General features: G+C 44.5%; 1 protein-coding gene across 4 annotated transcripts in view; it reads left to right on the top strand.

The window, feature by feature from the left end:
• Window positions 1-16,214, top strand: part of CCDC60 (coiled-coil domain containing 60) — a 150,495-nt gene that overhangs the window by 118,697 nt on the left and 15,584 nt on the right. For all 4 annotated transcript variants that reach the window (XM_057491457.1, XM_057491456.1, XM_057491455.1 and 1 more), the window contains 2 exons: window positions 7,528-7,618; window positions 11,837-12,071. In XM_057491457.1, coding sequence (XP_057347440.1) covers window positions 7,528-7,618; window positions 11,837-12,071 — 326 coding nt within the window. The remainder of the gene's footprint in view (window positions 1-7,527; window positions 7,619-11,836; window positions 12,072-16,214) is intronic.

Raw genomic sequence — 16,214 nt, 5'->3', positions numbered from 1 at the left:
CTTGTAAGCCAGCATGAACCAACTCCAGACACTGCTTGGGATTGATTGAAAGAACAAGTGCATGAATCTGAGAATGGGTGGGCCAGGCAGGAGTTTAAGTACCTTAGAAAGTGCCAGAAAGCATCTTTTTTAGCTAGCAAGAAAGGAGAAGGATGTCTTCTCTTTAATGTTTAAATCCCTTTTTATGATGTCTCCCTCTTATGCCATAATGCAAATTTCCCCAGATCTTCAAATGCATTTTTTTAAGCCTGGAGGGATTAGAGCAATTAAGGGCAAAGGATTTGGGCAGTACATGGACCTGGCCCTGCCACTTAATATGGGACCTTGGGTACAGTTATTTGACATCTCTGGGTCTCTGTTTCTTTATCAATGAAATGGGTTCTTGACTCCAAAGAGTTATCGTAAAGACTCAGGAAGATAAAGGAGTAGAGCATTTAGCCCAATGTCTGAGAACACGAATGCTCACTAAATGATAGCTATTCAAGATTAAAATCCCTATTTTAAAGAGCAACTAGCTCTACTATTACCAATGCATTGAGACAGCTAGGAAAAAAAGAAACTGCGGAGCAGAATTTTACTGACAGATGAGATCCATGTTCAGTGGGTAAATGGACAAACATATAGACAGAAAAAAAGCCATGCAAAGTCAACCAAAATCCAGCTGCAAAAATAAACAATCCAGGGAATGACCCCAAGAGGGAGATACCAAGGTTTTCTGTGCTTCCACCACTAAGTAACCAGCATCTCCTTTATTAACACATTCGAACCATAAGCTCTGAGCCCTGACACCAATGATGGTGCATTTCCAAAAGGAAACAAACATCCATCCCCAGGGACCTGTAGATTCCAGAGGTTTCTTTTCCATTAGGCATAATGAAAACTGTAGATCAATCCCACTCCCTCATGGATTTTATAGCAAGAAAGTGGGGCAGTTCAATATCTCAATGCAGCTTTAAGCAGCAAAATTTTACTAAATGGCAGCTAGCATGATGCAAACAGAAGATGATCTTTGTTAATTACAGGAAGAGCCCATATTTGGATAGATTGGTGGATGGTTGGGTGAATGGACAGATTTTAGGATGTCCTTATGAGTTGCATCTGAGTCTCTGCTTTATTTAGGGAAAAAAAGACCTAAATTTCATCATGTGGCAATTCAAACTCATTATCATTTCCCAGCATCCTCATTAATTCCCCTGCTAGAAGGAGAGTTTATTTCAATTGACAAGAGGATCGGGTCCACAACAGAGCAGAAACTGAGCCCTCAATAATGAATGTGCTAATTACCCTTCTCTGAAGAGATGCAAGCTTCTGTTTAGGCAAAGTAAGGCTGGTTTTATATGTAAAGGCCCACAAGTCTTCATCCAAACCTTTGGGACCAGCTGTGTTTCAGAATCCTGATTTTTTTTCTTCTTTGGCATTTAGAGAGGAAAGACGGGGCATATACCATATAGAACATCACACTCCCAGAGGGAATGGGGCAGCACAATATCATCAAACGCTGGACTTCTGCAGGAAAAACAGTGAATGAATATTTACACTAAGTTCATAATAATGATAAAGAAAGGTCATCAATAGCCTCTCATCAGTTCTGGCCATGTTTTGCTGCCAAATAAGTTTTTTTTGTTTTCATTACCTTTTGGATTTTGGAATTGGAAAAGGGGCTGTGAACCTGTAGTGGTGTTATTCTTGTTAGGGACTCACCTTCCAAAGACTGACTAGAAATGAGTGGACCTTTACAGAGAAGCAGTACAAGACCAAGTGTGGGCAACCACCCCAGAGCCGTAGGGCTGCCCCTCCCCTGTCCACCCACTGCCACTCCGGGCACCATTGCCCGTAGGCCCAGCGGGAAAGAACAGGGCAGGCCCCTGACCAAAGAGGGGATGAAGAGTTGCTGATTTACCTTGTAGGCAGGGGAGAGCACACACCATGGGGTGAAGGTAGGAGTTGCTGCAATAGCCTCCTGGTCAAGTAATCAATGCTCCCCTGACCCCTCCTCCACCCCCAGCAAGATTATCTATGTCTTATTGCCTGGGACTGTCCCAGAGAGACACCACTGGACCCACTCCTAACTGGGGAGTCCAGATGACTTCACCGTGACTTTCATTACGTGTGTTTAGATTAGATCAAGGGCTGGGCTGTCTCTTAAACAAAGAACCTACTTTTGAAAAGCATATACATGGCTAAAAGCACACTTCGACTTTTCAAATATAATACAGGTGCCTAAATCCAACCGCTGTGTTATGATGGAAATAGCTGGCATTTGAACGCTTTCATTGGAGCCTCATTCTAACCTACAGAGGAGGAAAGAATTGAAGTAACTTGCTCAAAATTGCACAGCTAGTAAATAATAAGTGAGAATCTGAACTCAGGTAGCCCAGCTGCAAAGCCTGTGTGCTTAGCCACTAAATGATTGTTTCCTCTGTTTCTAGCTAAAGCCCAAAAGTCTTCCTTTAATTTTGGGAACAATCTGGTGTCAAAAGAAAAAAGAACTCATTACAAATTAATATTTGCCAGGGGAAACCCCAGAATACAAAAGGGACCCCAACTTACCGAGATAAAATGATACATAAATACATAGTTTTCTTTAAATCAAAAAACAAAAAAAAAAGACCATTCCACACTTACTGCTTTGCAACTTGATTTTTGTTATTTAACTTAATATACAACAGGGAACGTCTCTCCATGTCAAAGTTTCTTAATGACTGTGGAGTTTATCAACATATTTAACCAATTCACCTAAAACCTTAGGTCTGCCAGATGGACACTCTTGGGGGAAATAAATGCAACATCATTCTGAACAACACACACAATAGTTATGATTATATTTAAGTTGTTTTAACCCTTGTCAGATGCCACCCCATGACAACCCAGGAAGTCGTATTTTCCTCCCACCTACGTTTTCTCAGGCACTCCTAGGGGTAGATACCGCAGTAAGGAAAGCAGAAAACATCCCTGCTTTCTAGAGCTTTTATTCTAGGAGAAGTGGGGGGAAGAAACAGACAATACACGTAGTAATCCAAATGCTTTGAGACAGCGTCAAGTGTCATGGAAATTGATGGGGTGATGTGATAGTGACAGGTGGTGGGGGTGACTTTTAAATTGGGTCGTCAGGGAAAGACTCACTCAGAATGTGACATTTTAGTGTAATCTCTGATTTCTCCTGCTCTTTCTCAGCACTAATTTAATTACATCATTCCTCCACTCCTGTACTCAAGTGGACATCTCTGCAGGAGTGAGAGAACGTGTGGCAAGACGATTGCAGCACCTGTCAGGAGGCAGGATAGTGCAGCCTGGCCTGGGAGAGCCTGAGAACATTGATCTTTATTCCCTCCTGGGTACAAAATCAGTGGTTACCTCTATTCTCCCTCTCGGTCATGGACTCAGGAATGCATCCTACACCAGCCAGCACTTTCCAACCTGAAAAGCAGGTGATTTGCCCCAAATGGGGGTTCAGGAAGAGAGAGTGAAGTATTTGAGAAAATTACTCTGATTGCCACTGTGGAGAGACATCAAGTGACCACAAGCAACAAAATGTGCTTGGTGAGCAGGTACAGTTAAGAACATGTGGGTGTGCTCCCCACTTTCTGCCTTTGATTCCTAGCTAATAGGATCCCCCAGAGAGCCTCAGCAGGGGGACATTAGGATCTGAAAATCAAAACCACTTCTCCCCTATGCATCTGCCCTTGTGTTTCCTTCCCCACCGTCAGTCCTTCCTCCAAGGTATACTAAGGTCTCTGCTGGAAAAAGCATGTTGTTGTAACAATTTAACTGTATTCAGTTCTCTGTGTAAGGCATCATGCCAGGATCTTGACAAGCCCCATTTCATTTCCTTTTCACAGCAATCCTCTGACATATCTAATATGTTCCCTCCATTTTACAGATGAGGACAATGAGCCTCAGAGGAGGTAACTATCTTATACAAACACACGCCTAGGAAGCACGGGGCAGGCACAGGAGTCGAATAGCCACCCAACTCTTAAACCCACTGTTAACCACCAAGATAGGTTCTGAGGCTCAGCGACACTGGCCTGAGATCACATAGATAGTAAATCATGGGCATCAGTTAGGTAAACTAAGTTAAGCTGCTGTAATGAACAACCCCAACATCTCAGCAGCTGAATGCTACCCAAGTTCCTTTCTTACTCACCCAGCATGTCCCCAACATCAACAACCTGTCTGCTGAGCTCCATCTCAGCGCAAGCTTCCACCGTCAGCGTGGCAGGAAAGGACGTCAGCTTTGAGGACTGGCCCTTCAAACATCCACCCAAAGTGCCACGTGTCACTTTTCCTCACGTATTTTTGAACAAAGCAAGTCCCAGTGCTACTGCTGACTTCAAGGAGCCGGGAAGAGCCGGCACTCTTTGGGGAAAGGCAGGCACCAACGGCTCTCCCACCAAGCCACGGCAAGAGGCGCCACGTTGCTTTGCCCTCTTGGGACCGTGTGTATAATCAGCCCACTGTGGACAACAAAACCCAGGCTGCTTATTTCTTTTTCTCTCCCTGTTGATCTTCCCTTTTGGTTTATTTGCTACTGAAAATGAAACATCAGAGAGACTGATTCTGTCTAGCCAGGCCCCTTCCTTATCAGTGGCTTTGCAAGAATAAGGATGTGAGACCTGTTTAAGATCTCTGGGAATCTTGCTGCATTTCCAGCTCATTTAGCCTCTGCTGCTTGAAGTTGCAAGAGACTTCAGGTTATCTTGAAAGTCGGTGTTACAGGAAAACCTCCATCTTCCCAGTAGGGCTTGAAGATTTAAGATTTGAAAGCTTGTCTGGGACCAGGCTGAATTTTAAAAGGGGAAGGTGGGTTACTGTTGAACTTCAAGTAGAAGGCTGGAGGTGCAGCAGGGGCTGCATTAGCAAAGGGAAGAAGCAAAAAGCCCCATGATCTTGAAAGAAATGCTCCAAAGCGGAAACACAAAAGCCTCCAGTTAGTAAGCCTTAAATCAGACTTCAAAAGCAGTGCTAGCTTAAATATTGTTTACAGGACTGAAGTATTGCTGCTCCTTCCTCTGGCTGAATTTTAAATATTCCCTAATTTGATTATTCGGGGAAGAGGCAGGATTAATTAATTAATTAACGTTAAATGAACTTCACTGTTAATTATTCAGAGGGCTTTTTATTGTGTAATCAAACATAAAGTCTTACAGAAAGCTTGGCGGCACATTCTCACCCCATCCCCCCACAAGCCTGACTTCTACCCTGGCACCTTGTGGAAATTTCTTGTGTTGTGGCTGTGAGCTATTCAATGATCAGCAAGGTCCTGCCCATAAAGAGAGCACCCCCCGCCTCCCCATTTGGACTGGTAAGAGCCTTTGATTTTGCTACTCAGAGCCTCATGATATGAGATACCACCCTTAAATAAGGTTCATCTTGGTCACCTTTGGCCGCCTATTATCTGAGCATCTCCTGCCGCCACCAGCACTTAGCAGTCACCCTGAGAAGTTTAGACCCCTGACGATACCTCCCCCATCAGACTGGTCCAGCCATCTCATTCCCTCAAGTCCTTGCTCTGTGCTAGGTGGCAGCCAGCCAAATGACAAAGAATCCCAGCCATCTAAAACGCTTTCTGCAGATAAAAAGGAATAAAGGAAGAGATAGATGGATGGAAGGAAAGAGAGATCAACAGATCAACCCGTCAATTGATAGGGACACAGAGGGAGCTGAGAGAACGCACACTGAGTCTTCCTGCCTGCTTATCAACAGAGAGCCACAACCCCCCAAAACCCAAGTCCAAAATCGAAAAGGTTCTGAAAATTCAGGTTTTCCATAACTCACTTGGCAGCAAAATTTGACCTGAAACTGATTTGGTGGCAAAACTTGACATGAAGCTATTTATAGTCTTTATTCCACCTAGTGTAAATATTCACATAGATCATTTCAGGTATTAATGTGTTTGATTACAGGATGCAGCCCCATAACCCATTAGAAGGATTATATTAATAGACAGTATATGCAGCTGCATTCTTTCCAAAATGACAAAATTCTGAATTTGGTAACACATCTGGTCCCACAGGTTTCAGATAAGGGATTAAAGGCATGTCACCAACAAAACCTGCTGGGGCTTCAGTCTCAGACCCAGAAAGTTCCCAGCCTATGAGGGGAGGATCCAGGTTTTATGGAACCTGCAGTTTATTTAACTGGGGGAGGGCACTTTAAGAAAAAGAATACAAATTATAATGCAAAATTAGGTACAGGAACCTGGAGAGGCCCATGCAAGTGAAGGTCTTCAGTTCCATCATAAAGCTGCATCTGGGTGCAGGGAAAATGGAAGCTCATGGCCAGGATCCTCACCTGATACCCACTGTATAGTGAAAGGAGGTAATAGCACAGCCTACTGTGCGGGCACATGCTTGTATATTGGCAATAAGGCATAACTGCTAGTATTGCTGTAAAAGAATGCCCCCAGTGCTAAGAGCAGAGCCTAGAGAAGAAAGCAGAGGCTGGGGAGCAGAGGCAGAGCCTGGAGCGCAGCCCGGGCCGAGGCTAGAGCCTAGGCAGACACTGAGCCAGGCTTGCTGCAGGCAGAGGCGGAGGTAATTCTAGCGTTTGACCTGCCACTGTGAGAATAAAGCTTGGTATGAGCCCCTTTTTACCTGCAACGTTCTGCTGTCATTTTTTGGTCTCACCAAATGCATATGTGAACTTGCCTGGGGCTGAAACCCTCAGGCAAGAAGACACTGGGTAAGTGACTTGAGGCTCTCAGGTTTTTTTCTCATCTGTAAAATGGGATGGCAATGACTATACCGTAAGATTTCATTGAGATAATTCAGTGAAAATGCACAGAAACCATAATGTAGGGGTGGCACGGGGAAGGCAGTATAGCACAGAGAAGGCAAGTAGTGACTCTATAGCATCTTAGTACGCTGATGGACAGTGACTGTAATGGGTTGTGTGGTGGGGGAGGACTTGATAATATGGGTGAATACTGTAACCACAATGTTGCTCATGTGAAACCTTCATAAGATTATATATCAATGATACCTTTATAAAAAAAGAGAAAATGCACAAAAACATCTTGCATATAGTATCATATAGACTTTTGGTCAATAAACTCCACACCAGTCATTTTCATTGTGCAACCTGCCCCACAAGATCCCCCCAGTCCCACCCGGTTATATTCTGTGTTATTCAGAAGTGTCTCTGAGGGTAGGACCCTTAGGCACCACAGCAGGCAGGTTCAGAAATGAACATGCTTTTCAGTCACCCCCAGGAGTAAGTGCAGAATTGCCCTAGAGTCTATGAGAGGACTAGAGTCTAAAATGCAAATAGATACAGAATGCAGACAAGTATATTCCACCCCCCTCAGCCCCCACCTGGTAGGTGGCGATCTCTCCTAACCTCAAGCATAAGACCTGGCTATGGAGAACTGTCCCCCCCACTCCTTCACAAGTACAGGAGGCGGAAAAACGTCATAATAGAGACCAGCCACTGTCCATCGTCTATTTATTGCATTTCTTAAAAGAACTTGTAGTAGTAAACCAAGGCTCTGGAAATGAAAAACTCATTAAGTTGTTTCTTACCCAGGGACCCGGGTGGAAGCAAGAACACAATAAAAAAAATCAGTAAGGACAAGTCCGTGGGACAGAGATGGGAACACTTCGTCACAGCGACAAAGGTAACTGTCAGCACATGACCCTGCCATCCGGCTACTGGCCCTGACTTGTGTTGGGGGCATTTTTGCCAGTCTTTTCTCCAATGGGATTTTTTTTTTTTCTAGTTTATTCTCTGAGTGAAGAGTAGTCAAGACCACATGCTGTTGGATGGTTTTTGTAAATTTTAATTAAAATGGCTATCTGGGGATTATAGGAGAAATGACATTTGGCTGGCCACCCCTTCATAGAGGAAGGGAGGGGGGGTTGGAGAGCTGCTTGATAGGATGTCAGCAGAAGGAAATGGACTCACCTCACTCTGTATTTTTTAATCAATAACAGTCATTTCTCTCTCTTTTTTTAAACTCAGTCAGAAAATGAGAAGTGGGTGATTCAACAGGGCTTTCTACAGACTAAAACATGCGTTTATTACTCAGAGAACATCTAAAGTCTATTCTTCCACCCCAAACCATCCCTAACCCACAACTTCCCAAATTCTCAATCTACTCAACAAGCACCATAATAATAATAATGGCAAGAGGCATTATTTAGATGAGTAAAAGTCATTGAGAGACCATATAACTTGAGGGTTTGTTGAACCTGTGCCCTTATGCCCAAAATGGGTACAAGGTGCATCCATTCCTACTTCACAACAGTAGTAAAGAACCCCAGAAAACTATATGAAAACTCCCTTTGGAAATGTTAAAAGACTGAGCATTATTGTGGTTGTATAATTTTTAGAAGCCATTTTGTAATTGTAGTGGGCCAGGTTCTGCAGTAAGGAAACTGGTTAGGTGTAATAACCAGATCTGCCTCTTAATAACCCAGTGGGGCACTATTCTTATCCCCAGATGGGAGTGGAGGAAGGTGGGGGTCAGAGAGGTTAAGTAACTTGCATGAGGTCACACAGCTGGGTAATGGCAAAGTCTGTTAATCCTGGGTCTGTGTCCTAAACACCGAGCTCTTCAGATGCATGTTTTGATGGTATCATGATTATAATTGCCCCTCAGGAAGAGTCTCACCTCTTCTTGCTCTTTCACCAGGGTGCTCCTGGATCTGAGAAATAAGAGCCTTTGTTTTTATTACGGAAAGTTGCTATGGAGATAGCATGTGCATCTGTCTCCGGAGATGCACAGAAAAAGCAATAGAAGCCACAAACCTTAAAAAAATGTCTTTCAGGAATATTCACAACAAAAAATTGGAGGAGGGGAGAGCAAATCACCACACTTGAACTCTCACAAAACTGAGTTCCCTGGGCAAGTTCATGGGTCAAAGCCCAGGAGTACAGTCCACTCTGAGGGTGAGAGAACACTAAATTAGGAGTCAGGAGACCTAGTTTAGCCACTGTGACCCAGTTCACTGTGTGGCATTGGACAAGGCCTTTCTTCTATCCTGACCTCAGTTTCTCTACCTATACAATGGGGACTTTGAAAGACAGGCTCCAGTCAACTCCCCGAGCAACTCATATTCTTCTGTGTGAATAGAGATAGTTAGTGCCAAGGCAATCAGTATTCATAAGAGCCAGGCAAGTTAGGTAAATGAAAAAACCAGGTTGGGTATAACACCATAGGGAGTGGTGAGGTCTGTAGCAAATGGGAGTCTTCCTGCACAACTAAAGGAAAGAACCTCTGCTCAGCTTTGGCTGTTTTGCCATGTGAAAATGGGAGCCCAGCACTTACATCATTTTCAAGAGAGACCAATAACCTAGGTTTCTATATAAAAATGTCCCCAATTTGTAAAATCCTGGGCAGCTAAGCATGTCTCCCCATAGGCTACCCCTTTGAAACCCTTGCTTTTAAAAAGTGTAAGGAATCATTTAGGGAAATCTTTTCATTTGTTGCCAAAAGCAGCAGTCCTTTCTGAGGTGGAACACAGCAGCTGGTTAACACCACTCCTGAGTGAAATATGAAAAACAGAGATGGAGCATTTGGGGATTTAAGTCAATTCAGAGTCAGTTAGTTCAATAAAGGGCAAGCAAGATGCTGAAACTTCCTGTCACATCTTCCCCTCACTTTTTATTTTTCTGCCACTCTAAATTAATCAGAAGTGTCAGCCCTTCACTTTGGATTTCCTGGCTGAGGTTGTTAATTGAATTTTAATTAAGGGCAATGTTAGGAGCACAAGATGAAATCCTAGCACAAGGGTGGTGTACACCGAACTCTCGAAATGGAAAGCTCTTTGGAGATCATCCCAGTCCCTCCTCTTTGTTTTAGAGATAAGGAAACTGAGGCAAGGCAGTGACTTGCTCAAGGACCCCCCGAGGTCCCTGGCTCCAAGTTCAGTGTTCACCGCAAGACTCCAGGCTGCCCCCACCACACAATCTGTCCAACCTTCAAAAATGACATTGATCTGAAGAGTCTGGTTTCCTGACTCAGGAATTTGTATTGTGCCCCATGAAACAGGAGGCGGCACCTTCTACATTTATTATCCCTGAACTCTGGCATCATCTCTCTGCAGGGTGGCAGCGAGTGGAGGGGGCTTTCTGTCAGTCTGGCAAGCTCTTGACCAGTTGCAAGGTCAGGACAAAGGGGACACTGTATCAAGCCCCTAATTTATCAAAGGAGAGAACATGCCAACTTTTGGCGTTTGCTTTTTCTTGACCACAATCATTTTGTAACCTTCATGCCCCTTTTGAGATCTGGGTAAACCCAGTTTAAACTTCAGTTCCGCAGTCACATTCTGAAGCATTCCATTTGTGGAGAATTTCACTGAGGATTTTGTGGGGGGAAGAAGGGGTCACAGGGAGAGATCACATTTTAATCTTCCCATCTCTCTCCCTCCCGCCTCCCCAACCTGTGCAACCAAGAAATCCCTCCCCTCTTGGAGGGCAGGGAAGTTCCACCCATACTTAGGGCCCCTCAAGATAGCTAATCAAGAAACTACTTCTGACCACATACAGTGGACTTCCTGATATGAATCCTGCTGGATACAATTCTCTCCACCCACTTAGATCATTATTAAATGTTTTGGTGTGGCCTTCAGTGCTGTCTCTTCTCCCTATTTTCTTTCCCAGGGTATTCAATATTGTAAATTTCATCAAAAGAAGACCTCAGTCTGCTCTGCAAGAGCGTTCATTTTAAATGTCCTCAAATAAAACCATTTCTATTAACCTTCATAATTTCTATATGAACTATAACCCAGGTCCATACTGAGCTAGCTCTGGAGCAGCTGAGGGCCTACTCTTCCCCGCTGTACACCTGGTATGTTCAAGGTCATAAAAAATCATCAGTATGGAACCAAGGGCCTTTTCAAAGCCACTGAAAAAGGCATTGTTCGAAGTACTTTTAAGCAAGATGTAAGAATTAGCATTGGTGTTAGGGTGACATGAATTTGAGTCCTGGCCCTGGCACTTGCCAGCTGTGTGATCTCGGGCACATTAGGAAGCCTCTGTAAGACTTGCATCATGAGGACATGACCCTATACATTCTGAAGTGACACCAATCATACAAGGGGGCCCACACACACACATGTGCATGCACACAAACACACACCCTTGTGATCCATCCTCCCTGACCACTTTCCTTCCAGAAGTGCACACTGCCCTCGCAGAACCTTCCCTGCCTATTTGTCATCTAGACCTTTCCGCCCACCCCAGCCATGGCTCCCCTCCCCCAAAGAAGGCTACCCCATCAAACAAACCTGCTTCCCCCTACTGCGCCTCCACAATGTCAGGCCTAGAACTTTCTCCACTGTCTATGCTTCATACATATGCTCAGTGAACACAAATCTTTGTTCTTTGAGGCTCTGGTGGGAATTTGGTGACCAAGAAGTTCATACGTGCAATTTGGGGTCAAATCCAAACTGCCGAAGAAATTAGACACATTTTCCCACACTTATAAATATCAGCTCTGATGGTTATTATAAAAGAAAAGCCCAGATCTCCTGTCATCTCCGGAGGCATCACTGGAATCTGTGTTCAGCTTCCGGTGGTGACTGCTTGGGCAACCGCGATGTCACTCATAGAGTAAGTCCCATCCTGTTTGCTTCGGATAATACACATTTTTTAATGGTCTCAGTTTGTGACAGAACATCACTCCAGACCCCGGGCATGTCTCTTGGTGTTTGGAAAGAGCCAAGGGGGATTCACACTCGGAGCCAGGTTTTCCCTCTTCCTTCCTTCCTTCCCTCCCTCTCCCCAGCTTCCTCCCTTTTTCCCACCCCCTTCTGCCTCCTCTCCCTTCTCCCATCTTCCTGCCCTTCCTTCCTTCTTCCTGAAATCCCTCTTTCTTCTCTCTTTCCTTCAGCCCAAGAAATTCAAAATCCCCACACAACACGTCACCAGCCACAAACCCAGCTGGCGAGGCTCGGTGCTCAGCCTGTCCCGGACCAGTGGAGGGTCATCCCCGGGGGGCAGCATGTTGTCTGTGATCCCCGGCTCAGAGGAGCCCCTGAGTGTCATCACCCAGGCAACGGGCAGCAAGGACGTGGAGGACAATGAGTCATCTTCGACCAAGCCTGACGAAGAACCCGTCCATACCGGTAAGTCCCACCTGACGGGCGACCAGGCTGCCCTGAAGCCAGACAGCAAGAACCCTTCCCGTGGACCTCTGCCCCCCTTCAATTACAGGAGACACAAGGGCCGCCTTGGGCCCCTTGCTTCCCCCTAGTGGAGATCAGAAACATACTCCATGACTGGGGTTATTCTGAGCCACCTCCTTGGGAGACGGCTCATCGTCATCAGTTGCTCTTTTTAAGATTTTAATTATTTAGCCCAATCTATATAAAATATTGTCATTTCAATAGTCACCAATATAAAAAAAATACTAAGGAGTTTTCTTTCACAATTTTTAAAATTCAGTGTCTACTTTTGAAATAACTATTGAGATAATTCGCTCATTTTAAGCATACGATTCAATGATTTTTAGTCAATTTACAGAGCGGCGTAGCCATCATCATGATCTAATTTTAGAACATTTCAAGCAACCTAATAGAAAACCTCCTATGGTACTGGCAGACCTTTCCTTCCCCCCAGCGCCCCCCACCCCCAGGCAACCACAGATCTCCTTTCTGTCTAGGGATTTGTCTTCCCCGAATATTTTACATACGGAAGTCTTGTCACTCTGTGACCACCCCTCCCCCCACTCCCAAGTCTGGAACAAGTTTCTTCTGTGCCTGACAATCTTGGGGATACAGATTCTTAAGAAACCTGTTGAAAGCTAGGGGCCACCCTGTCTCCAGAAGAAAATTCAAACACATATAAAGACATCATTCAGCATCCTCTTTTAGAGGGAAGTCTGTGGACTTCTACCAGACAGAATTGTGACTGGATTCCATAAGTCATAAAAAAGAAATCATTCTCAGAACTTTCTGGCTTGAGCTTGTATAGTAAGTAAAAGGAGATAGGGGAAAAAAGGATTTATACAGGAAGGCAGAGAAGGGAGAAAGAGAAAGGGACAGGAAAGAGGCTGGCCCACTACAAAATACTGATTCTGGTACGTGGGACACCTTCCTGCCTGACCTCATCTGATGTGTCCCCTCGCCCAGGCCGAGGTCCGCCTGCCCAGCCTGTGTTCTTTCCCACCATATGGAATGCCTGTAGCAACTGAGACTGGGCTGGGCTGAGTTCACAAGGTCTGGGTGCAGTATAGAGTCAGGGAAGTTGAATAAGAGGTCAAGGTAGATCAGAAAGTCTGATTGGGACCCTGTTCATCAAAGCCAGAAATGGGCTAAAGTACAAAAGCCCAGTAAGTGGTCAGGATGCCTCCAACCCCCTTGTTGAAAGGAGGTGACCAAGAAAGGCTCCAAGCCCTGAAAAACTGTTTGCTGAACAGAAATATTATCTGAGATGGAGAGGAACCAAGATAAACCGTCAACAGATGTGTGCCACATTCATTTCTTGAACCTTCTTTCATTTGACACATATCTATTGATCAGCTACTAAGTGCCTGGGACTGAGAGTTACAGTACTTATTAGAAGGAACAAGCAGACAATTAACATCAACAGAAATGTAAATAGCAAGGCAATAGTAAATAATGCATGATCAGAAGAGAATAAAAAATTTGAGCTAGAGAGAGAATATTGGTGGGAATGGGGATAGTTTAGCTTGGGTGGTCAAGGAAAGCCAATCTCAGCTCTGACATTTGACCTGAGACCAGAAGATATGAACAGGGAGGGAGGCAGGGGTCAGAGCATGCACAGCCTTTGTAGGGCAAGGTAAGGACTTCAGAGTTATTCCAAGTGTGACGGGAAATTTCTGGAAGGTTTTCAGTACAGGAGTGATAGGACGTGGTTTTCTTTTCAAAGGTGTCTGTGTGGTTATTAATGTCAAGCCCATGCTGTGTGTCTTTTCACTCTTAAAATCTTGCTTTAAGTAAGAGTCCCCAGTTTCAAGAACCACCGTGGTCCCAGAACTTGCATGTGGTTCTGCCAGTGGCAGCCTGAATGCTGAAGGAAGGAGGGAGCAGAGGGGGAAGGAGACTTTGTGATGAGGGGAGGGGTGAATGGTGCCATCTCCAGGCACGTGGGACACTGCAGACCCTTCCCCAGTGGGCACCTTCCTCCAACCTATAACCAGTTTGCCTGCTCCAGTCAGTGCCGGCTCCTGGGACTCTTTTGAACCCCTTCATTCCCATGGCTTTTGTCTTAGTTTAGAGATAGAAAACTGGGGCCCATAGGTTTTGTTTTTTTTTTAAAGGAATGACTTTATAAGATTGAGAGTTTCACATAAAAATTCAGATTTAAAAAACAACAACAACACTTGTGGCAGCAGTGGGCTTGCAGCCCTGCACAACAACATTCAGCTGGCCTGCCTTCTGAGAGCATGTGCTCTCTACTTTTCCACGGGCCTCACTACTCCCTATTACCCTGAGTCATTGCTCCAAATTGACCAAGCGCATGGCCATTTATCATCTCATTTGCCCTATTGTTTTCCTTAGAATAATGATGGTGATGATAATGATAATAATAATATGATAGTTAACACTTAAGGAGACTTTATGTGTCAGGCATTATTCTAGCTTCATGTATATATTTATATGTATATATATTTGTGTTTATATATATATTAATTCATTTAATCCTCACAACAACTTTTTATGCCTATTTTGCCAATGAGAAAATTGGAGCACAGAGAGTAAGTGAAACACTGTGAGGGCGAATTCTTTTTTCCTACATATATGTATAACAATAATAATACTATACACCACAGCAATAGTAGATAACTCCGTTTGATATCTGGACCCAATTCCAATGTGTGTAAGTATGTGGGAGGGGGGTCTTCCCAGACATAACACCAAGCAATTCCCGGATACCAGCAGGGTGTCTGAGAATTCAACTCAATTCTGGTGCTTTCTGCCTGGAGACAGCACCAGATTCCTTATATTAAGGGCTCTGTCCTACAAGGCTGCCCTCTACCCCCAACTCCAGGCACTGGTTGCAAGCCCCCCAGGCAGTTAACTGGTGCTTCTGACCTACTGGCTACAGACTGAAGGTTCCAAGTACCTCCCCCTTAGGCTCGATTAATTTGCTAGACCAGCTCACAGAACTCAGAAAACACATTTACCAGTGTGATGAACTCTTGTTCAACCTTCAAGACCCAGTTCATATGTTCCCTCCTCTGTGAAGTCTTCCCTGACTCTCCTGGGCTCTTTCATCTCAAATCTTAGTACTTTGTATTTGCTTGGATTAAGTATTTAATTTACAAATGCTTACTGTATCAGGTAGGAACTTCTTTTGCCTGGGTTCAGAGATCTGAAAAATAGTGTCTTAAAAAAGATAAGTTTCTTTTTCTTATAGATTAAAGAAAACCAGTCCACAGCTGGTAGGGTGGCTCCAAAAGATCATCAAAGATTCTGCTTCCTTCTGTCTTTTTTCTCTACCATGCTCAACACCTTTTCATGACCCAAAACGGCTGCTGGAACAACAGTCATTGCAGCTGCATTCTAGGCTAGAAGCAGAAGGAAGCTGGTGCAGTAGAAAAGTGCTCATTCCCCGCTGAGTTCAAGTAATCTTTTCAGAAACTTCATAAAATCTTCCCACTAAAACCTCATGGCCCATCATTTCATCACAGGGCCACGACTAGCTGCAATTTGTGTTGGGAAATTGGGCTAGTGAGTGCTTCTCCTCACACACACACACAAGTATGTAAACACACACACACACCCCTCCATTACTAACGATGAAAGCGGAAAGGAATGTGAGCTCCCTGCAGGCATAGAATAATAAATAATGTCTTATTCACCTTCAGCCTGGCACACAGTAGGAACATAACAATGACCAGGAGATGGATTTCCACCAGAGACCTACATCACGAGAGAAAGTCCTTCTCCTTCCCCACCCCTCACCCTTTTCCTCTATTTATACATGAACCCTCATCCCATTTGTCAGAGCCTTGACAAGAGTAGATTAACTTCCCTGACTTTCATTGCCTGCTAAAAACTGCTCAAATTTATTCTGAATTCATGAATCCTATTCTGAGAGACACACCACTTGACCAAGGTCTAATTTCCAGGGCTGGCTGCATAATGAAGTCTTTGCTGATGCAAATCACTGGGGACAGCAGGTTGTGGCCTCTCCATGGGTCGATCCCCTCCCCTAATCAATGGCAGGAGGATGGACACCAAAGCCCAGGCCATTCCTTCTGCCAGTCTTGAAGTTCCCAGTCATAGAACTATTAGAGGAGA

Source organism: Manis pentadactyla, chromosome 14 (genome assembly GCF_030020395.1).
Source record: "Manis pentadactyla isolate mManPen7 chromosome 14, mManPen7.hap1, whole genome shotgun sequence".
Lineage (NCBI taxonomy): Eukaryota > Metazoa > Chordata > Mammalia > Pholidota > Manidae > Manis > Manis pentadactyla.
Note: the sequence above shows the minus strand (reverse complement) of the source record. Positions and strands in the feature narration are given on the sequence as shown.